The sequence below is a fragment of the Labrus mixtus genome, chromosome 22, assembly GCF_963584025.1.
Source record: "Labrus mixtus chromosome 22, fLabMix1.1, whole genome shotgun sequence".
Classification (NCBI taxonomy): Eukaryota; Metazoa; Chordata; class Actinopteri; order Labriformes; family Labridae; genus Labrus; species Labrus mixtus.
In genome coordinates, this window is record NC_083633.1 from 17,723,407 (window position 1) to 17,748,044 (window position 24,638).

General features: G+C 37.8%; 2 protein-coding genes across 2 annotated transcripts; one reads left to right on the forward strand and one right to left on the reverse strand.

Moving 5' to 3' along the window:
- The first annotated feature begins 87 nt into the window (after positions 1–87).
- On the forward strand, positions 88–12,172 carry ada2b (adenosine deaminase 2b). Its single transcript, XM_061029259.1, has 10 exons — positions 88–202; positions 516–891; positions 8,751–8,970; positions 9,049–9,259; positions 9,706–9,833; positions 9,977–10,067; positions 10,155–10,263; positions 10,356–10,513; positions 10,911–11,113; positions 11,714–12,172. The coding sequence occupies exons 2-10, from the start codon at positions 594–596 to the stop codon at positions 11,799–11,801; spliced, it is 1,506 nt and encodes a 501-aa protein (XP_060885242.1). The 5' UTR covers positions 88–202; positions 516–593; the 3' UTR covers positions 11,802–12,172.
- Positions 11,874–20,860, reverse strand: LOC132956087 (probable polypeptide N-acetylgalactosaminyltransferase 8). The gene is made up of 12 exons (XM_061029257.1): positions 20,696–20,860; positions 19,934–20,060; positions 18,709–18,955; positions 18,361–18,527; positions 18,077–18,260; positions 17,775–17,972; positions 14,247–14,361; positions 13,820–14,005; positions 13,590–13,727; positions 12,762–12,857; positions 12,507–12,674; positions 11,874–12,436 (listed from the first exon to the last, which is right to left on the reverse strand). The coding sequence occupies exons 1-12, from the start codon at positions 20,774–20,776 to the stop codon at positions 12,236–12,238; spliced, it is 1,908 nt and encodes a 635-aa protein (XP_060885240.1). The 5' UTR covers positions 20,777–20,860; the 3' UTR covers positions 11,874–12,235.
- Positions 20,861–24,638: the final 3,778 nt, after the last annotated feature.

Consider the following 24,638-nt stretch of genomic DNA (forward strand, 5'->3'; position numbering starts at 1 on the left):
TTTTTGCGTCACTGGTCATTCATGCTTTATTCATTAGTTTATCACATGGTATTTGTCAGACAAAAATGCCCCAATTATCCAGTTCCAGTGAGTATTTTGCTGACGAGCCGGACTGAAAGTGGAAGTTTTTGTGGAAAACAAGCGGAGTCATTTGACAGGACCGCAGGGCTGGGACACCAGACAGAAGAGGCTCCTGATACCAGTAAGTCCTTAACGTTTTAGAGTGGTTTTTAAGATGTCTGTTTTTTTAGTTTTGTTTCAAGAACACGGTTGTTAATCTCTTAACCTCCACTTATCTCGTGGTTTATTTTGACTAAGACAGCAGTCATGTTAGGACTACTGAATGGTCTCTGTCAACACTAATGCAACCTGAGAAGCATGTAATCGTGTTATGACATTAAAAGGAGTTTGTCAAATATATCTACCCACTTATAGAAACTAAAGCAGAACTTCCTACTAGGAGGAAGAAGTTTAATGTCATTAGTTTAAATGTAACAGTATTTCTGTCTTTACAGAATTATATCAAGTTATCCCGCTCTTCTTGTAAAGGAGTGTGTGATGACGTTCTAGTGCCCTCCTTGGGGCATACGGACATGGTGCTCTTACTCCAGGCTGTGGTCACTACTGTGTCCCTCCTGTGGTCTGTAAGAGTTACTGATGCGATGCCTGACCCTGCTCAGAGGGAGCTGCTGATGCGTCAGGAGACTTCTAGACAGACGGGGGGCAGAGTGACCCTGACACCGGCCGAACAGAAGCTGGATGCTCACCTCCATCGTTTAAAGGAGCAGGAGATGTCTGCTGCCCAGTTCCTACCTGCTATTCACTTCTTCAAAGCAAAGCCGCTCATTGAGAAGAGCTCAATCTTCAAACTGCTGCAGGAGATGCCTAAAGGTAAGAATACAGTTGTGTATTGTACATGTGTATGGGTGTGTATGCATGTGAGTGTGTCTGTATCCCTGTGGGTAAAATTCATAGATATATGCATCGATAACAATTACATACATAAAAAACGATAATTTTTTTATACATACATACAGTTCAAACGTCAAATACTTGACAGATGTCATACATACTGTTAGGTGGGGGTTATTTCTGTCGTAGATGGACAATTATGAAATTGTGAAACAGACTGTGGATCATCTTAGATTTATTCAGCCATGGTCAGACAACACAGACACACAACACACATGGCTGACCTAGTGCAGACCATTGCTGACCCATGCTGGCCAAGATCTCACAATCATTGACAATCATTGGCCCAGTGGCAAAATCATGGACCAAAATGGCCCATCATGGACCAAAATGGCAAAGTCTTCTGGCTTATATTCTGCTAGAAGGTACAGCCCACAAATTCCTTTCTATTTGGGTGCATCACTATAAACAATAAAGATGACATACAGATGTAGACTCTCTGTCTAGCAAACAGTTGCTGACAACATATAGTTGGCTCCTATCCAAATATAGATCTGCTACTACTTAGGTGCTTCACCCATCTGAGGTTACAGCTTCACAGAACCAAAAGTAGAATTACTGTGAGATGGTTGACACAATTTAAAGATATGTCCACAAAATTATCAAGATGAATGAATCCATGAAAATACGTACTAACACATACCTATGTTGAAATAAATCTATATATAAACCTGTCAAAAAAAAGAAAACGACATACATACCCATGTTGAAAAAAGGAAAAAAAAACATACATACCTATGTCGATAAAAATGAAAAAACAACATACATACCTATGTCGATAAAAACGAAAAAACGACATACATACCTATGTCGAATAAAGCGACATACAAACCATGAAAAAGAATGATTAACAGTCCGCTCAGAGGAAGGCGTGTAAGGCCACTGGAGGTTTTCAATCACGATCACGATTTTATCTATGACGATAAAAACGAAAAAACAACATACATACCTATGTCAAAAAAACTAAAAAACAACACACATACCTATGTCGATAAAAATGACATACATACCTATGTCGATAAAAACGAAAAAACAACATACATACTTATGTCGATAAAAACGAAAAAAACGACATACATACCTATGACGATAAAAACGACATACATACCGATGTCAAAAAAGCAAAAAAACGACATACATACCTATGTCGAATAAAGCGACATACATACCTATGTCGATAAAAACGAAAAAACAACATGCATACCTATGTCGATAAAAACGAAAAAACAACATGCATACCTATGTCGATAAAAACGAAAAAACAACACACATACCTATGTCGATAAAAATGACATACATACCTATGTCGATAAAAACGAAAAAACAACATGCATACCTATGTCGATAAAAACGAAAAAACAACACACATACCTATGTCGATAAAAATGACATACATACCTATGACGATAAAAACGAAAAAAACAACATAGATACCTATGTCGAATAAAGCGACATACATACCTATGACGAAAAAACGACATGCATATCTATGACGATAAAAACGAAAAAACAACACACATACCTATGTCGATAAAAATGACATACATACCTATGTCGATAAAAACGAAAAAACAACATGCATACCTATGTCGATAAAAACAACATACATACCTATGTCGATAAAAACGATAAAACAACACACTTACCTATGTCGATAAAAACAAAAAAAACGACATACATACCTATGTCGAAAAAACGACATACATACCTATATCAAAAAAACGACATACATACCTCTGACGATAAAAACGACATACATACCTATGTCGAATAAAGCGAAAAAACGACATGTATACCTATGACGATAAAAACGAAAAAACGACATGTATACCTATGACGATAAAAACGAAAAAAACGACATACATACCTCTGACGATAAAAACGAAAAAACGACATACATACCTGTGTCGAATAAAGTGACATACATACCTATGACGATAAAACGACATACATACCTATGTCGAATAAAGCGACATACATACCTATGACGATAAAAACGAAAAAACGACATTCATACCTATGTCGATAAAAACAAAAAAACGACATACATACCTGTGTCGAATAAAGTGACATACATACCTATGACGATAAAACGACATACATACCTATGTCGAATAAAGCGACATACATACCTGTGTCGATAAAAACGAAAAAACAACACACATACCTATGTCGATAAAAATGACATACATACCTATGTCGATAAAAATGACATACATACCTATGTCGATAAAAATGACCTACATACCTATGTCGATAAAAACGAAAAACAACATGCATACCTATGTCGATAAAAACGAAAAAACAACATGCATACCTATGTCGATAAAAACGAAAAAACAACACACATACCTATGTCGATAAAAATGACATACATACCTATGTCGATAAAAACGAAAAAACAACATGCATACCTATGTCGATAAAAACGAAAAAACAACACACATACCTATGTCGATAAAAATGACATACATACCTATGTCAATAAAAACGAAAAAACAACATGCATACCTATGTCGATAAAAACGACATACATACCTATGACGATAAAAACGAAAAAAACGACATAGATACCTATGTCGAATAAAGCGACATACATACCTATGACAAAAAAACGACATGCATATCTATGACGATAAAAACGAAAAAACAACACACATACCTATGTCGATAAAAATGACATACATATCTATGTCGATAAAAACGAAAAAACAACATGCATACCTATGTCGATAAAAACAACATACATACCTATGTCGATAAAAACGAAAAAATGACATACATACCTATGTCGTAAAAACGACATACATACCTATGTCGATAAAAACGAAAAAAAAAAACGACATACATACCTATGTCGATAAAAAACACATACATACCTATCTCGAAAAAACGACATACATACCGATGTCAAAAAAGCGAAAAAACAACATACATACTATGTCGAATAAAAGCAAAAAAACGACATGTATACCTATGACGATAAAAAGGAAAAAAACGACATACATACCTCTGATGATAAAAACGAAAAAACGACATACATACCTGTGTCGAATAAAGTGACATACATACCTATGACGATAAAACGACATACATACCTATGTCGATAAAAACGAAAAAACGAACTACATACCTATGTCGATAAAAACGAAAAAAACAACATACATACCTATGTCGATAAAAACGAAAAAACGACCTACATACCTATGTCGATAAAAACGAAAAAACAACACACATACCTATGTCGATAAAAATGACATACATACCTATGCCGATAAAAACGAAAAAAAACAACATGCATACCTATGTCGATAAAAACGAAAAAACAACATGCATACCTATGTCGATAAAAACGAAAAAACAACACACATACCTATGTCGATAAAAATAACATACATACCTATGTCGATAAAAACGAAAAAAACAACATGCATACCTATGTCGAATAAAGTGACATACATACCTATGACGAAAAAACGACATGCATATCTATGACGATAAAAACGAAAAAACAACACACATACCTATGTCGATAAAAATGACATACATAGCTATGTCGATAAAAAACGAAAAAACAACATGCATACCTATGTCGATAAAAACAACATACATTCCTATGTCGATAAAAACAACATACATACCTATGTCGAATAAAGCGACATACATACCTATGACGATAAAAACGAAAAAACGACATTCATACCTCTGACGATAAAAACGAAAAAACGACATACATACCTGTGTCGAATAAAGTGACATACATACCTATGACGATAAAACGACATACATACCTATGTCGAATAAAGCGACATACATACCTATGACGATAAAAACGAAAAAACGACATTCATACCTATGTCGATAAAAACAAAAAAACGACATACATACCTATGTCGAATAAAGTGACATACATACCTATGACGATAAAAATGATATACATACCTATGTCAATAAAATCGAAAAAACGACCTACATACCTATGTCGATAAAAACGAAAAAACAACATACATAGCTATGTCGATAAAAATGACATACATACCTATGTCGATAAAAACGAAAAAATGACCTACATACCTATGTCGATAAAAACGAAAAAACAACACACATACCTATGTCGATAAAAATGACATACATACCTATGTCGATAAAAACAACATACATACCTATGTCGATAAAAACGAAAAAACGACATGCATACCTATGCCGATAAAAACAACATACATACCTATGTCGATAAAAACGATAAAAAACACACTTACCTATGTCGATAAAAATGAAAAAACAACATACATACCTATGTCGATAAAAACAACATACATACCTATGTCGATAAAAACGAAAAACAACATGCATACCTATGTCGATAAAAACGAAAAAACAACATGCATACCTATGTCGATAAAAACGAAAAAACAACATACATACCTATGTCGATAAAAATGACATACATACCTATGTCGATAAAAACGAAAAAATGACCTACATACCTATGTCGATAAAAACGAAAAAACAACATGCATACCTATGTCGATAAAAACGAAAAAACAACGCACATACCTATGTCGATAAAAATGACATACATACCTATGTCAATAAAAACGAAAAAACAACATGCATACCTATGTCGAAAAAACGACATACATACCTATGACGATAAAAACGAAAAAAACGACATAGATACCTATGTCGAATAAAGCGACATACATACCTATGACAAAAAAACGACATGCATATCTATGACGATAAAAACGAAAAAACAACACACATACCTATGTCGATAAAAATGACATACATACCTATGTCGATAAAAACAACATACATACCTATGTCGATAAAAACGAAAAAACGACATGCATACCTATGCCGATAAAAACAACATACATACCTATGTCGATAAAAACGATAAAAAACACACTTACCTATGTCGATAAAAATGAAAAAACAACATACATACCTATGTCGATAAAAACAACATACATACCTATGTCGATAAAAACGAAAAACAACATGCATACCTATGTCGATAAAAACGAAAAAACAACATGCATACCTATGTCGATAAAAACGAAAAAACAACACACATACCTATGTCGATAAAAACGACATACATACCTATGTCGATAAAAACGAAAAAAAAACGACATACATACCTATGTCGATAAAAAACACATACATACCTATCTCGAAAAAACGACATACATACCTCTGACGATAAAAAACATACATACCGATGTCAAAAAAGCGAAAAAACGACATACATACTATGTCGAATAAAAGCAAAAAAATGACATGTATACCTATGACGATAAAAACGAAAAAAACGACATACATACCTCTGACGATAAAAACGAAAAAACGACATACATACCTGTGTCGAATAAAGTGACATACATACCTATGACGATAAAACGACATACATACCTATGTCGATAAAAACGAAAAAACGAACTACATACCTATGTCGATAAAAACGAAAAAACGAACTACATACCTATGTCGATAAAAACGAAAAAACAACATACATACCTATGTCGATAAAAACGAAAAAACGACCTACATACCTATGTCGATAAAAATGACATACATACCTATGCCAATAAAAACGAAAAAAAACAACATGCATACCTATGTCGATAAAAATGACATACATACCTATGTCGATAAAAACGAAAAAAACAACATGCATACCTATGTCGAAAAAACGACATACATACCTCTGACGATAAAAACGAAAAAAACGACATACCTACCTATGTCGAATAAAGCGACATACATACCTATGACGAAAAAACGAAAAAACAACACACATACCTATTTCGAAAAAAAACACATACATACCTATGTCGAAAAAACGACCTACATACCTATGTCGATAAAAACGAAAAAAAACAACATACATACCTATGTCGAAAAAAAACACATACATACCTATGTCGAAAAAACGACATACATACCTATGACGATAAAAACGACATATATACCGATGTCAAAAAAGCGAAAAAACGACATACATACCTATGTCGAATAAAAGCGAAAAAACGACATGTATACCTATGAAGATAAAAACAAAAAAATGACATGTATACCTATGACGATAAAAACGAAAAAACGACATACATACCTCTGACAATAAAAACGAAAAAACGACATACATACCTGTGTCGAATAAAGTGACATACATACCTATGACGATAAAACGACATACATACATATGTCGAATAAAGCGACATACATACCTATGACGATAAAAACGAAAAAACGACATTCATACCTATGTCGATAAAAACGAAAAAACGACATACATACCTATGTCGAATAACGTGACATACATACCTATGACGATAAAAATGATATACATACCTACAGTATGTCAATAAAATCGAAAAAACGACCTACATACCTATGTCGATAAAAACGAAAAAACAACATACATACCTATGTCGAAAAAACCCGAAAAAACAACATACATACCTATGTCAAAAAAAACCGAAAAAACAACATACATACCTATGTCGATAAAAATGAAAAAACAACATACATACCTATGTCGAAAAAAACGAAAAAAACGACATACATACCTATGTCTGAAAAAACGACATACATATGTAGCGGTTGTATACTCTCTCTTGCGTTGTGTGATGAATCAAGCAAACACTTTTACTTTTGGCACCAGCACGCCGATTAATCTGATAACAACAGAAGCACATACGGTCTCTCACAGCCACTCTTTTAGCAATAAGCTCCAACATTGCTAAAACATAAAAACAATTGAGCTAACTGTTAAGCAAGCTACACCACGGAGATCTGAAGTTACATTTGACTCAAAAACATAGTAATATGATCACAGAAAAGTTTTACAATAATTTTGGAGATTCTCTCAAACATGTTAAATGGAAAAATATTAATTTTATCAAGAAAAACGAACATATTTTATAGTATTTTAGCGGAGCTCATTTACACATAAACCTACCACGAGGACAGCATAGTGTCCCGACTGGCAAAGATACACGGGTTGCACCGCTTAAGTCTGCAGGGGCACCAGCAGAGGGCGCTCATGTTACACAGAGTCCCAGTGGATACTCATTAGAATGAATTATAAACAGTATTTAAACAATAGAAATAGTCAAATAAAGACATTCTATGCCAAGTGATGGCAAGTGGAATCATTAACTTCGTTACACATACCTATGTCGAAAAAAACGACATACATACCTACGTCAAAATAAAAAAAACACAATACATACAAGCCTACATACATACAGAAACGTAAATGTTTACATACAATCGTGTGTACACTAAGAGAATAATAATACATAGGCCTACATACACACATACATATAGACATCAAGACAATAACTGACGTCTCATATACACTGTAGAATAAAAGTCACTTCTATAGACAGAAAAAGTATATAGTCATACATAGGCTACATAGAAAGAATTTCATACATACACATATTCACTGATTAATAATCAATAATACATGGGAAACATTTTACACATAGGCTACATACATCGAGAAAAAATGAACATCATACATACATTAATGAAATACATTTTTCATACATACATAAATACTGTACATACAAAAACGTAATACTTACATACACAACAAATATTTTCATCCAGAAATCTGAGAAAAAAAAGCTCATACACTCATACTTTCATTTATCAAATACATTTTATACTTACATTCATACATGATTAGAAAAAAATGTCATACATACGTATGTAGCCAGAGATTGAGCTCATACAGTATCATGATGTTTTGGTGACAGGTGGAGCCCTCCACATCCACAGCTCCACTTTGGTCAATGTCGAGTGGCTGGTGAAAAACATCACCTACAGGCCAAACTGCTACATCTGCTTCACGTGGGACAACTCGGTCCGCTTCTTCTTCTCTGACCGCCAACCCTTTCCACGGTGGGACTGCTTCTTTTGGCAGCTACTTCAAACCTTGAGAGCAAAAATAAGAGACCCTACTCTCTTTGATAACAGGTAGTGTGAGAAACCCCTGTCCTTCACATGTTTTAATCACGATATGATGAGAGAACATAACCTTTGGGTGCTTTTCAGTTTAATGCAGCACCTCACACTCTTCACTGAGGATCCAGAGGGAGCGTACCCAAACCAGGATGTTGTGTGGCAGAAGTTTGAGAAAGCCTTCATTGCTACTGCAGGGCTGATCACACATGCCCCTGTGCTAAGGGAATACTTCTACAAGGGCCTGGGGGAGCTTTTGCATGACAACATCATGTATCTGGAACTCAGGAGCGGTCTCTCAAGGGTTTGAGTTTTTTTTAATCCCCATCTCCTCAAAGGCTTTATATGCTTATGCATATGCTGTGATGCTTTCCGAGTCCTATCTTCAGTTTGTTTACATCGCCCGGCCGCCGGCTGACTCCTCCCCTCGTGTCTAAAAGTTGTTTAATTGAGGGACTAGAGAAAAGAAGAATAACATACTGTACTCACTGCTTAACTGTGTTTCTAGATCATGCTCATTTCAGGTAAATTTACATGCAGTGTGAAGAGACAAGCATAATAAAGATCGCTAGCATTAGCATGCTAACACAACAATGCAGCGCGAGTTGTTTTGGTTTCATGCTGGTGCTCAAGGGCGACATCTGCTGGATCAAAAAAAAATGCATATAAAGCCTTTAAGGACAACAAAATCAGTACTATCGATCTAATATATCTGTGTTGTAAAATGATAAACCTCTTAATGTGTTTCAGACATACGAGCTTGATGGAACCATCCATGATAAGGTCTGGACTGTGAAAATGTTTCAAGAAGTTACAAAGAAATTTACCAAAGATCATCCTGACTTTCTCGGGGCCCGCATCATAATTTCTGTACACAGGTAGGCGTATCGTATTGACTGGTTCAAACAAAACTTCACAGGGATAAAAACTTAAAGTAGACATATTCCATTTAATTTTACATATCATAAAATGTTTGTCTCATTTACTAGCTTCTCTGTCTATAACACATGTTGTTCTTTAGGGCTTTGGGTGTATCTGATGTCAAAGCGGCGGTGAAAGAGGCCATCCAGCTGCAGAAGGACTTCCCAGATGTTGTCGCAGGATTTGACATGGTGGGGAAGCGATCAGTCTTGATGAACCTTTTTTAAACATCCTTAGCATTTGTTTTGTAGAAATGATTTGTCTTGTTGGTTCGGCAGGTCGGCAGGGAGGACAGTGGGAGGACTCTTTGGTTCTTCAGGGAGGCCCTCTCTCTGCCCGCTGAACTGGGTGTCACACTACCGTACTTCTTTCATGCAGGGGAGACAGGTGAGCGGATTAAAGGCAAAATAAAAACACAATTATTACTTTAAACAGTTTTTCAAAAAAATCTACTTTTATTCTTGTATATCTGCTTCCAGATGATGAAGGCACAGATGTGGATCAAAACATCCTTGACGCCCTTCTGTTCAACACCACACGCATTGGGCACGGCTTTGCTTTGGCACACCATCCACTGGCCAAAGAACTTTCTAGGAAAAGGAACGTGGCTGTGGAGCTGTGCCCCATCTCAAACCAGGTCAGAAAACACATCATCATTGGCAAATTATATATGTAAAAATGGCCTAATTTAACATGCCAAGCAAAACCTCTGGACAAGCAGAATAAGCCCACACATCTTATACAAAAAGGGATCTTCTGCAGTTGTATTGTCAGAATGTTAAGTGAAATAAAATCCCAAATTAAGGACACAACCTCTGCCTTTAAAGACTTGCAGAATAAATCAAACCCAAAAAAGCAGCCTCTGTCTCCACAAAGTTTGGTTATGGTCCCTTCTGGATTTGGACAGACCTCATCACTTTAATCAAATCAATCCAAAACTCTTTCAGTTAAAGTATGCATATTTGAATTTAGCGCCTTCATGATTGTCTTTGTGTATTTTATTACCTGGTTGTTTTTTAACGTCCCACCTTCAGGTGCTGAAGCTGGTGTCCGACCTCCGGAACCACCCTGCAGCTGTGCTGATGTCGGAGGGCCACCCTATGGTGATCAGCTCTGACGACCCGTCAATGTTCGGCACCACAGGCCTCGCCTACGACTTTTATCAAGCCTTCGTTGGCATCGGAGGGCTGAAAACAAATCTGGGCACTCTGAAAGAGCTTGCCGCTAACTCTATCAGGTGAGAGTTGGTTGATCTTGATCTCGTGTGTCCATAGATTTTATTCTTTGTTACAAAGAGCATACTGTAAGTGAAATACTCGGGCAATGTATATTCATCCCCAGCTGAAAATAGTCCCCAGCTCATTTTAAAACGGAAACCCTAAGCAGACATCCATCCCTACATTCTCATATTGTCTTATTATTACTCTCGTTATGTCTGTATAACAAAGCTGGTTTTCCCATCAATTGGATTAATTTATCTCCTTATACAAGCTTATTTTCTCGTGATAATTTTCTGATATTCAAAGAAAACAAAACAAGAGGCTGGCCACTGTGATAAGCCAGACAGCAACATGCCATGTTGCCGACACTGATTACGCTAAATTCTATGTTTTATTTGTGACTCTGGGGATACAAGGAAAAATACGTCAAGATCCTGAGGAAACAACCACTAATTTCTCCTCATCATAGATGTATGTCTGCAGTGGGCGCCCATATTTGACTCCTGTTTGATAGAATTGACTAAAACTAAAATAACAGGATATGTAGTAGAATTAACCTTTCGACTTTAACGCATTAAAATGAATTCAGTTTAAGGATATTATTCTTTCTCCTGCAGGTTCAGCTCCCTGCCAGCTCATCTGAAGGAAACCGGTCTCGCCATGTGGCAGAAGAAATGGGACGCTTTCATCGTTGATCATTCATGACCAGCAAAATCTCTACGGATCCTGTTTGACTTGAAAGATGTTTTTTAACAGTATAAAGCCGTAGCAAACATCTAGAGGCAACCGGCAGACTTTATTTGAACTCTTCACTGGATCCTTGGAGAAACAGGCACGAGAGAGTTAAAAACAAATGACATCGTTGGAGAGGATATACTGATGTCAGAGTTTATGAGGACAATAGAACAACGAGTTAGCCTCCTGATGAATTACAGACAAATCCTGAACCTTCATCTGAGTATTCATGGGGGACTTTTTGAATTCAGAACAAAAACTATAATTATTACGGAACGCCACAACATTGGTAACATTCATCAAAAAAATCAAGTTAAAAATAAAAAATGTAATTGCAGGGATCCAGCTCACAATGTCTCTCCTATAAGTCTCAAGTCGTCCAGAGCAGAATACTGAAACCGTCCCTAAGACAAGGAGTCATTGTTGATCTTTGGCTCAGGACTTTTCTGGTCTTTCTGCCCTCCAACCTTCCAGGTTTCTGTGACTGGATATTGTATGGTCCAGCTCTGACCAGTGCACCTCTGAACAATCAGTTTGTACAAGCCGTCTACATCCATCGCAACTTCAATACATCTGTTTGTTTTTCTGTTCCGGATTTGTCCACCCTGGGAATAAAAACACACATGAATAAAATCATTCATTTCCTCTGGAAAAAAACAAAACTGTATTACCGACCTGTTTGAAGTCCCACAGCATGTTGAAGTTCTCCCTCTGAGCTGTTTCGCACTCGTATAGTCCCGGGTAGAGGCTGTTGGATGGATCCACCAGACAGCGGTTGTTATCGTACGTGTGAGATTTGAGTTCACCAATCAAGACTTTTCCATTAGCACGATAGCAACAGAGCTGCACAAAAGAAAAGTTTTATACGGGGACAAAAATGGAACAAAAGCAAAAAGTTTGTTTTGCAAGTAGTTGAATCTCTCATCAAACCTGAGGGGAGGCGTCATTGCATGAGTACAAAATGGGTGTGTTTCCTGGCATTGGACCTTGGTCGACACAGAGATCCGGCTTCAGTTTATTTTTTAGCTGTCAACAGAGGCACGAACACAAAGTTAGTCTTCAAAGTATCTATAAATAAATATATATATAGGTAAATTATAAACAACAATACAACAAACTGATGATGTTGCTTGTGATGCTCAAACCACGAGTACAATTAAAGGAATGGAAATTATTATTTTCTAATCAAATCTCATGAAAAGCCAAAAACAGATTCCTGTACAGCATATGCAGAAAGATGACAAAAGTGTACATCACATGGTTATTTGTTTCTAATCCTATAGAAACATCTCAATGATAAATAGTACTTTAACTTTATAACAGTAGCTGCCCAAACAGAGAAAGATTTTGGAAGTGTTTCCTGCAGTAGATTAATAAACACTTTGTGCTTTGGTGAGTCTCTCTTGTATTTTCATGGGATTTGTTGAAAATAAGAGAAAACATTTTTTTTTTCCCTTTAAATTTCCTTTTTAATTTTCTCTGCTATAATTGTAGATAGTTATAATCGATAGTTTAGTCTGTTAGCGTTCTCATTTACATCGCTTGTTCCAAGTTGTTTGTTGGGAAAAAACAAAAACCTGATGCAAAAAATTGCAGTTCATCAAGCGTCCACTTGAGGTTGTTATCAAAACGTGTCGCCTGAAAGAGGAACTTTTTTAAAACCGAAAAAGAAAAATGTCTGTTTTCAACAAATCGTTCTCGCATAAACGTGGTCTTACATTTTTTTTTTAAATAGCGTCCTGTAAAGCTTCTACTCACCGCTCCATAAGCTAGCACGTCACTGAAAGTATCCAACGTGGGGTAAACATGATCCAGATACCATTTAAAGGGCTTGCAATTCAGTTTCTCTCTCAGCTTTTTCCTGTCAGACACATCCCCAATATCTATCCCATGATTCTGTGGATATGAGAAAAATAAAACTCTTATGAAGTCAAATGTGTTTATTTGGAAGTAGGAGTTTATACAAGTAATAAAATGTTGTCCCTTACCTCAGGGGGAAGGTTCCAGAGAAGGTTTACATTATTTTTATACTCATCCATCCACACCTCTGCAACCCTCAGTGCATTTCGTTTTACCATTGAACTTAAGTCAGGAAGGTAAGGCTTGTTATACCGTTCAATGTGAGCGATTTTAGAGCAAGGTATAACTTCGATGCTTCCACCACAGAGCCACACCTGCCAACACATGAAAGGTTATTTAAACTGCATTTTTAAAGACACAGATGTTGTGCATTTAGACTATTTTAAGCAATGGTTAACATTGGTTAAAGGAAATATGCAAGAAACGTTGTCCAACACAACATGCCCAAAGCTAAATATGTCATTATTGATTCTGGTAATTCATCACTTATTTTTAGCCTTGCTTACTGTAAATAATGTGATGCTAACAATAGCATAATGCTCCTTGTTTTCTTACCCGGATGGCCAGCTCCACATTTTCCCCACCGTATATTTTCATTCCACCATCGAGGCTCCCGATCTCTCCAAAGAACTTGCGATCAGCTACAAGAATCCCCATGATAGAGGGGCTCCTGAGGACACATGACATATTAAGCAATTTGAAATGAAAGAAAACCCATTAAAGAAAACCCTTTTTAAGAATAAAGTAAATTTTGCTGAAAGTTTGCTGGTTAAATTATTCATTTGAACCATCTGAAAAAAATCCTTTCACATTGTTTTTCAGAGAAGTCCTCAAGCCTCCCAAGGTTAGAATAACCCAGCATCTCAAAATCTCATCAGTTGGCATATTTGCGCATGGTTAATACGTATTAAAATCTGAGTCTTCTGTTTGACTTCTCCTCAGCTTGGAGTAGTGACCTAGCCTATAGCAGGTGTCTGGTATATTTGGGACAAATTGTAAAAGGTAGAATAGTGAAAGTAAAGGAAGTAGAGAGATGTTCGAAGCTCAGGTTGGATTTGCAAGCTCTTCCACTGCATGAGTCAGATGTGGAGTATTGGACTGATGGGTCCTGCTATCGAGTAGGTGATACATTGAGTGCTGGTTATGCGGTAGTCAAAGCCCAGGGAACTGAATTTGTTGTTGAGAAAGCGGAAGAAATACCACAACCTGCATCTGCACAGCTTGCTGAGCTTGTGGGGCTGACTGAAGCATGTCTGTTGGCCGAAGGCAAGCAGGTGACAATATATACAGATTCTGCGTATGCACATAATGTGTGTCACTTATTTGGATCAATGTGGAAGAATCGAGGGTTTAAGAAAACAGATTGGTTCTCCGATACAGCATCATGCCCAGATAATGAAATTGTTGCATGCGATGATGAAGCCGAAAGAAATAGCAGTAGCTAAGTGTGCGGCACACAAAATGGACATGTCAAGGGTCACACAAGGTTACAAAGCGGCTGATGAGGCTGCAAAGGCAGTTACAGGAGCAAACAAATCGGGCAAGGTTCTTCTGGTCACCCATGAGGTGGACTTGGAAGATAAAATTACGCTCAGAGATGTGGTCTTGATACAAGAAGTAGCTTCTGCGATGGATAAACAATTATGGATAGACCGAGGGGCCACTCAGGATTCTACTGGCCTGTGGAGAAATCATGAAGGGCTGATGGTAGTGCCCCCAGACCTGCTAGGTCTGATGATTCAGGAAGCACATGGTTTAGCCCATGTTGCAAGGGGGGAAGATAGGAGAAAGATTACGAAAGAGTATGCTTTTTGGGCACCGTACTTGCTTGAGCAGATTGATTATGTCATAGGCAGGTGTACTATTTGTCTAAAAAACAATGTTCGGAGGGGTGTGATGGTTCCTCCCAGTCACATTCCAACGCCGACAGGTCCTATGCGTGAGTTAGTTGTGGATTTTGTTGATAGGATAAGACCAGTAGGAGGTAAAAGATACATGCTAGTCGTTGTGGATAGATTTTCAAGGTGGCCTGAGGCCTGTCCAACCAAGCGGAAAGATGCTCAGTCTGTTGCCAAGTTTTTGTGCCGTGAGGTCATAAGCAGGTGGGGACTCCCAGACCGCATATCCTCAGATAATGGGAAAGAGTTTGTGGATAGAACAGTAAGACTAATTCTGCAAAAATTTGGAATTAAACAACGTCTAGGAGCTGTTTATCATCCGCAAAGCCAAGGTGTTTGTGAAAAAATGAATGGTGTGTTAAAAAAACGCATTGTTAAAATCTGCCAACACATCAGGTCTGAATTGGGTAGAGGCACTTCCGTTGGCGTTAATGGTGTGTCGTTCAAGTGGGCTCCGTGATTTGCGCATGACACCCCATGAGTTGGCTATGGGAAGACGGATGCCAACACCTTGTTTGCGCACAAGTGGAAAGGGTCCAAGTTGTTGAAACTTATAAGGGATTCGTTTGGCCCATCAGAAGGAGCGGGATGGTCTGATAATGCTTGGTTGCAAGAACAATTAGGACCAGTAGGAGTTATAGTGGTTCAGATTCTGGTGGCTGCTCTATCACTGTGTGTGATGTTTTGTTTTTGTACACTGTTGTTGACCTTTGCTAAGGCTATGATATTGAGATGGGTAGGAGTTGTAATGCCGGGAGAAAATGTTCAGATGCCGTGACTGAGTGGTAATGACCTAAGCGAAGACGAGGAGGTCACAGAGATGGAAAAAGAGCTAGTAGAGAAATATCGATTTTGAATATCTGACTTCATCATTGACTCACCATTGTTTTGAATAGGAAGTGCATGGATAAAGGGGGGAAATGGAATATGTTAATCATGTATATGTTAATCATGTAGTGGAATAATGTGAAAGTATGATACAAAATGAATATATTTTTGATGTTTTTGTTTTTGCAAGATACTGGTTGTTGATTTTTCTTCCCAGGACAATATTTGGGAGACCAATGTGAGGGTGGCTGATTGTCTAGAGATCCTTACAGCCTAATGGACTTGAACACCCAAACTTAGGAAAGTGGAGGATGAAAATGGACAGCGGACCCTGAACAAGGACATCATGATGAGGGGTTTCAATTGAAAAATCATTGGTTTATTAGAGTAGAAGCTAATGCTGCTAAAAAGCAACAGTTTGATATATACGTATGTTTCCTGCATGTTTTTATGGTATTGGATTTTGTTTATTACAAAGTAACTGTATATTCTGTACTTTTTACTCTATACTAGATATTTTTAGTGAGACATATTACTCTGGTTTAGTATTGGAGTTTTCTAGAACTGTATAAAATATAGACATTGGGACCTCAGGTGTTTTCTTTTTTTCCTCGGTCCTAGTAGATAGTGGGATAGTGGTGTTAGGTAGGGAAAGGTCCATTGGAAGGTGCGATGGGTCGACCAGCCCGACTTTGGACAATTTTTTGATTTTATTTCTGAGGTTCTAAATGTATGCATTTATATATCATTCTATAAAGTTTTCAGAACCCTTCTTTTTAATTGGTTTGGAGTACTATATGTGGTTGCCTGGGGCAGACGGATGATGGATGATGGATGGATATAATAAGAAAGAAAGCTGCCTGATGGGTTTTTCGCTCTCACACTCCCCAAATTTACTATATTGCTAAGATTAAGCATGGACAGAAGGGTATATCATGAGCATTCTGTGTGTGTTATTATGTGATTCTTATGAGGCCAATTAACATCATAATTGAATAATTTTTCTCTTTTTCGAGACTGTTGTCTCAAAGGGGGGAAATATGAGGTGTCTGACATATTTGGGACAAAGGTCAGCGCTGCTCCCCTTAGACTGTGCAAAACAACATCTGGGTAGTGTTTGTATCTGAGACCTGTGTTGCTCCTTGAGTTACACCACAGTGGAATGTATGCATTGGGGCCCCTGTGTTTCAAGCTAGCTAGCTTGAAAGCACGCTAACTGACTCCCCCAGCTGCATTTTATCAAACAAAAATGAGTCTTAATCAACTTTGGCTAATTCTGTGGAAGAAATTAAAAAAGGTTAAACTAAAACTTTTTATTTGTTTTTGGTTAAATTTACTCTTAAGAAGAGAAACTTACTTTCCAGGTTGTGACTCGTCGTTCAGAGCGTACCACTCAGGTCTGAAGTGGTCATACAGGCACCACAGAGCCCAGTCAAAGCCCTGTGCAGATGTTCCATATGAAGACAGTATCAAGTCATCAAAGTGGACATTGTCAAACACTGGTGTCAGTATGACAGTTCTATCCTCCTTAATGCGAGTTAACAGTGGCTCTGCCCTGGACACACAAAGCATAAAGAGGGATCACAGGTTTTATAATCTCTATCAACTGAGAGAAAAACTGAATTGTAACAACTGAGACCACTCAACACTTAAACCAACCACTGCACATGGACTTCAATGTGAGAATCCAAGATGGCCACCACGTCCCCCACAGCAGCCTTCCACCCAGACAGTCTTGCCTGGGTGAGTCCGAGCTGCTGTGAATGCCGGATTCTCTTCACCAGGCCTGGACGTACCTCATGGATGGAGATGATGTATTCATCCAGTTTGCCCATTAAATCCTCTGGAAGATAAAGATTTATTATAGTGAACCATTTTGGACGACCACATCTAATCTACAACAGACTGCTACTAGATTGAAAGCTAAAAACAGGCAGACCCACCGTTGCTGCTGTGATCGTCCACCAGTATGATTTCTTTTAGCAGCCGAGCTGGTGTTTTGTCTATGATGCTGCGGATCGCCCTTTTAATGATGGAGAGAGCCTCGTTCAGGTAGATTAAGATAACACTGATGCTGGGAAGATCCTCTGAGTACTTTTTCTCAGCACACCTGTGGAAAGGAAAAACATTGCAGTTTTTTTTTTCTGTTGAGGGCAGTTTTGATGGAGATGTCATTGATCAGTAATTGGTTAAATAGATCGAAAATGTGCACACAGATCTACAAAGGTGTAGGAGTTGAGGAAGTTTTAAAAGTAAGACCTTAACATGGTGTGGGTAACATGGTGACTCACCCTTTGGGTCTGGTGTCCGGGATCGGTCTGTTGAGTTGCAGCCGGTCACTGAGGAAGGCGTTGTAGCCGTAACTCCGAAACAACTCCTCAGCCTCCTTCTGCTCCTCCTCCGACAGCTCGTCGCCCCACTTTTTGAACAGAGGCGAGTTGGGGTACAGTTTCCTCACCGACCCCTTCTTCTCCATCTTCACCTGTGTTGTCTTCACTGCCGCCGGTTCGCTCTCTTCAAATTTACTCACCAGGGTCACTAAAGACAAGAGAGACTTGTTTAAACTTCTCTCTTCTTTGGGAGGGGAATGAACAAACTGTGAGACAAAAGAAACATTTCTAATTTTTCTTTAACAACTGTCCGTGTTTTTTTTTTTACAGGGGGGTGTGTGTGGTCAGGGTTATTGTTGTTCAGGTTAATGCTTCATGAGCTAGTTAATCAACACAAGATGTCAGGTCTGGTGGTATGGTGAAGTGAACGTTTCAAAGTCACAGAAACAACCAATCAATCAACAGAAAGTGGGAATTCATTGGACAGTAATTTTAAAATACTCCCCTGGATCTGCTTTATCTTACTTTAGTTTATTTAACATGGTCAACTCATTGTTCTCGGCCTAGTGATTAGGTCGCGCTCCATTTAGGAGGCTGTAGTCCTGTAAGTTGGCCCCCTGTTTCCTAGTCTATCCACTGTCCTATCCATCCGTTATCTATACCGCTTTTTTCCCCATTCGGGAGGCGGGACTGTACACCCTGGACTGTTCACCAGCCAATCACAGAGCTGACATATAGAGACAGAGAACAAGCCACAGTCACATTCCCACCTAGGGGCCAATTTAGAGTCACCAGTTCAACTAACGAGCATGTCTTTGGACTGTGGGGAGGAAGACGGAGTACCCGGAGAGAATCCACGCATGCACAGGGAGAAACATGCAAACTCCACACAGAGAGGGTCCTGTCCGAAAAGGGATTCGAACCAGAAACCTCCTTGAGAAGAGGTGGAACATTTTGAGTGAAGTACGAGTTACTCAAACTTTTACTCAAAATCAGCGCTCAAGTAAAAGTAGTGATTTCAACCACACTCAAATCCAGCACAGATTACATCGACTACTTCCTCAATGTATTAATCACAAAACTATTTAAAACTTGGTTTAAAGTATCGTAACTTTTAAAACAAGTAAACCTAATAACCCCACAACAGAGACATGTACTCGTTTATTTTTCTTCTAAAAGGACTCACACAGCCTGTTGATGTCTGCCTCCATCCTCTCCATCCTCTCGAGCATCCCCCAACTCCTGATGGAGTCATTGTTGTGTGCCCTCTGCGGACTCTCTGAGTGGATGGGGACTTCGCTTTTGATGGAGAACTATGAAGGTAGATATGTTGCAAAATAGGAGAGCTTGTAGAATGTGATGTGAGAGCATGAAGGAAAAAAAAGTGAACTGTATGTAGCCTAAAAATGTTTACTTGTATAAATAAAATCCACTACTTTTCTCTGCGCTGCTTGAGTTTTGCAACACATTTTGCAAGACGTCTGCAGCAAATCAAATTTGTGCCCCCCTCCCCTCGCTGTGTGTCTGCGTGTGGGGGGAATTGGCCAATCAGAAGTAAATTTCCCCATTCAAATCCTCCATTGATTTTTCACAAAATTCTTATATCAAGAGATTGGTGACTGAAACCAAGACAACCAAGACACCCCAATACTCGTGACTATAGTACATTTAATTCGGCGCCAAAACGGCATCGAAAAAACAGAGAAAAGGGCAAAGATACAAGATTGTGTACATAATTTTTGTCCTGAGTCAAGGGACTACATATCCCACAATTCCTTGCGAATTATATCGTTTCTTCTTTAAAAGTAACTTGAGTCGTTATAGTGTTTATACTGTTAATGCAAGTGTTGTACTATCTTGTAGTTTGTGATTGTGGTGAATATATAAACTGCATTCACTGGAAGTTTACTTCTGATTGGCCAATTCCCCCCACGCGCAACATATCTACCTTCATAGAGAACAGGTAACACAGAGCCGCGCTGCCGACCAAGAGGAGGAGAAGTGCTAATTTAATCCCACCAGGTCTCATTCTGCCGCTCCGGTGAGTGTCTTCACTTCACACTGAGAGAAAGGAGGAGGAGGGATTCACCTGCCTCTGATTTCTACGCGTACTACGGAGCCCCTAAAGGGACATGGGAAGGAAAAATTATCGTTTTATCGTGCGCACTGGAAAGTTCGGTGTGAGGAAAAAACAGTTAAGTCTTGTTCTCATGCAGAAGATAAGAGACAGACTACGGGGGAAAACAAGAAAACTCCTGATGCCCGGCCCGGACACAGCCAGGTCAATGTGTTGGGAATAGACATGCAGCCAAAACGCCAAACGCATCTACACCTGCTCCCGGAAAAAGCAAGAAGTTTCCCCTCAAGATAATAATAATAATAACAACAATAATAATAATAACAACAATAATAATAATAACAATAATAATAATAATGATAATAATAATAATAATAATGATAATAAAATAATAATAATAAAATAATACAAAAAAATAATAATAATAAAAATAATGAAATAATAATAAAAAAAAATATATATATATATATCTTTATTTATATAGCACCTTTAAAAACAAATGTTGACAAAGTGCTGTGACAGACAGAGCAAATACAGCAAAAATCACTGAGACTAAGAATATGGTCTGAACTTTATTTCCAATCTATTTGAAACATGATTTTGTTTCAATTTATGTGGTTGATTTGCACATGCTGGAAAATTGTTAACACAATTTGTAAAAAAGTACAAAATATCTCGTTTAGAACAGTTTGACTGCCTCTTCCAGCACTAACTGGTCCCATAATCTTCTGATATGCTAATGTCTTTACAGACCAGGAGGAAGCTGAGACAATCATTGAGGACCAAAACCAAAAGATATAACTGGAATAATGCAGTCTGAAAATACATGTATCACTGATTAAACATTCTAATTAAAAAGCAATTAATATCAGTGAATGCTTCCAATTAGACTATACAGATTTGAGGGTGGTGGGCATTTTTTAATCATTAATGTTTTAGGAACCTTTAACCCTTTATAGTCCTTATTTTGTTTGTCCCATTTAACTCTCTGAAAACAGTGGAAGTCAATAATTTAATTTAAATAAGTTGGAACAATGATTTAGGCATGCAAGTTTAAGTTAAACCAAGTCTGCAGCAGGATTAACTTAAACTCTAGACATGGGGACCTCTAGTGGTATAAAGTTCCATCTGCAGGACACATACAGTAAATGAGTTTAAGGGGCTAAATGATTTTGCGCTTGTAAACAAACCAACATCAATTCTAAATTTAAACCAGAGCTGAGCTTATGGAAGTGGGTAAAAGTTTTTGAGTTTGATGCCATATTAAGTAAATATTCGTAAACAAAACAGTTGAAGTGAATGGCTCAGGTTAGATAAATCATAAACAAATCTAAGGTAATGTTTCTCAGTTCATAATCAACAGGCTGGGGAACCAAGCAGGCAGGCAAGACCATCCTCTCCTGAGATGTGTAACACAGAGATTCTGAATTCAGTATCTTTAGATAATGTTGGCAGTCATACCCGTCAGTTACCAAGCAGGCATGAATCTGAAGATGACTCTTTAATTCATGAGTCAAATGGAGATGCAGACCAGTTATTCTGTGATGGGTCAGATTCCTCTGTTGCCCTTTGCCGTCCAGGAATCTATTGGAAGACTTTGAAGTACGCATTGGACCCGTATCTGTTGGAGATAATATTGACCAAGACTCTCCACCCTTCCCTGGAATCCACATGACCTCAACACTATGCAGGTACAGTGTGAAACTAAGATATTTTGAAAAATGCTGCAAAAAAATTAATCTTCATGATCAATTAATGTCAGACTCAATTTTATGTGTATACAATGTCCAAAAAATATGAACTGCCATCACCGGTTCCCCTGATCTCTCAGTTAATGGGTTTAGATTACTTGTTCTATCAAACACAAGGTCCAAAACTCAAACACATTTGGTTCACTTTGATATAAAGCTGCAAACTAATAACTAATGTCATAATAGAAGTATCTTAAATGATACAATGCATTCATTGTCAAAATTGCTAATTTATTTTCTTTCAGTTGATTAATTCATAAATAATCACATCTAACTACTTTTTTTTAAAATCTTGCAGCATTCTTCACTCAATGATGGACCTGCAACATCAAACAGTCTTCCGGGATCACCTGCCCATTATGAAAAATAAATCCACCATGTGGCATTAAGGCGAGTAAGCATAGTTCAAGATGTCCTGAATATCTTCATGGACCCACAAGTACTGAATGTTAATCTAAAAATGGAGCTAACAAATGAGAAAGCAGTGGACAGTGATGGTCTACTATTCGACTATTCAGAGAAAGAATGGGAAGCTATTGGGAGAGTTTGGTTGAAAGGATACCGGGACCACAATATCATACCCATCAGACTTTCACCATCTTTTATCCTTGCTTGTTGCCAAGGAGTTAGTGCAGTGGATGAAGAACTCTTGATGATGTCATTTTTTCAGATTTCTTTCAGTGTCTGAGCGAGCATCTGTTGAAAAAGCACTACAGGGCAACATGGATGAAACTGATGAAGAAGACTTGCTGGACCTCTTCTCAAGAATGGGCTCACACAACCTGCCCTCTAAAGACAACATGCATGTTTCCATTTTAAGGTTGGCACAGAAAGCTCTTCCTCAAGAGCCAAAGTTCATCATTGACTGTTTCCACTCTGTTATTTACAGTGCCTTGTCAGCACTCATTACCAAAAACAACATAATGGAACTTTATGAATCAAAGAGACCAGCAGTCAGCCCTGAACTACCTCATTCGCTATGTGAGAAGCATTGACCAAAGGAAACTGGAGATCTTCTTACGCTTCTGCACAGGTTCCACTGTGCTGTGCAAAGACACAATTGAAGTAATGTTTATGTTAGGATTAGGTCACAAGCTTGTGGAACACACATGTGGAGCAGTTCTTGAGTTACCATGCACCTACAGCTCATACCCTGAGTTTTGTGCAGAGCTGGATGGCATCCTGTCTGGCGATTGCTTTACAATGGATATTGTGTAGTGAATGTCATGAATCTTTCATATTTCTCTCATTTGATATCAATCCTATGGTTTTTGACTTAAACTCATGGCTCACAGATTAGCATTTAACAAATAAATACATACAATATGTTTGTAGTTTATGTTTGGTAAAAGTGGTACTTTGTCATTTACTTGGTGAGAAAGGTTATGTATGCTAAGGTGTTGGATCAGGCCACATAATTTTGGCTTAATTTAAGTGTTCTTTCTCTGAGCTTTCATGCTTCCACTACTTCTTTAAAAGCTGTGACGACCACAGGCAATTTACATTTGGGTCCATTGTCATGTAAAGGGAAAGGCTTACTCTTAAAAATCTGAAATTTGCTGCATGAGAAGACATCCTTTGCTGTCAGACAATATGTTGACAAGGATATTTTACAGCGGGTTCAACTTTGGTACAACTAATAGTTGTTTTTTTTCTAAGCTATCTTGTTTCGTAACCAATGATGAAATATATTTCGGCTTTTACCAATACAATACTCACAGAAGCTCTTACTGTACAATGGGAGTATAATATCAATCATGAATTTGCACTTGACTAATGTAATACAACTACAAAAACATTGTACTTCTTCTCTACTACAGGGAGAGAAGATCAAATAAATCATGTCCAGTCATATGATTTATTTGATCTTAACCCATCTCCCTGTAGCAATCTATCCATTTCAGCAATATATATAATATATTGCTGAAATGGATAGATTGCAAACCTCCAACAATAGCTGGGTGGCACAAGGTTATTTTTGATATATCACCCATGGAATATCTGACTTACAGATCTAAGTGTATGATAAAGGTTTTCTATGATATCTGGTCCCCATTCTTAAA

Excerpts from the sequence above, each read along its gene's own strand:
- ada2b (XM_061029259.1), top strand. The coding sequence starts at position 594 with ATGGTGCTCTTACTCCAGGCTGTGGTCACTACTGTGTCCCTCCTGTGG. Across the intron at positions 9,834-9,976 it reads ATCATAATTTCTGTACACAG|GGCTTTGGGTGTATCTGATG; the intron begins GTAGGCGTATCG and ends GTTGTTCTTTAG. Across the intron at positions 10,264-10,355 it reads CTTTCATGCAGGGGAGACAG|ATGATGAAGGCACAGATGTG; the intron begins GTGAGCGGATTA and ends ATCTGCTTCCAG.
- LOC132956087 (XM_061029257.1), bottom strand. The coding sequence starts at position 20,776 with ATGAGACCTGGTGGGATTAAATTAGCACTTCTCCTCCTCTTGGTCGGC. Across the intron at positions 17,973-18,076 it reads ATTGAAGTCCATGTGCAGTG|GGCAGAGCCACTGTTAACTC; the intron begins GTTGGTTTAAGT and ends TTGTGTGTCCAG. Across the intron at positions 13,728-13,819 it reads TCTGGAACCTTCCCCCTGAG|AATCATGGGATAGATATTGG; the intron begins GTAAGGGACAAC and ends TCATATCCACAG.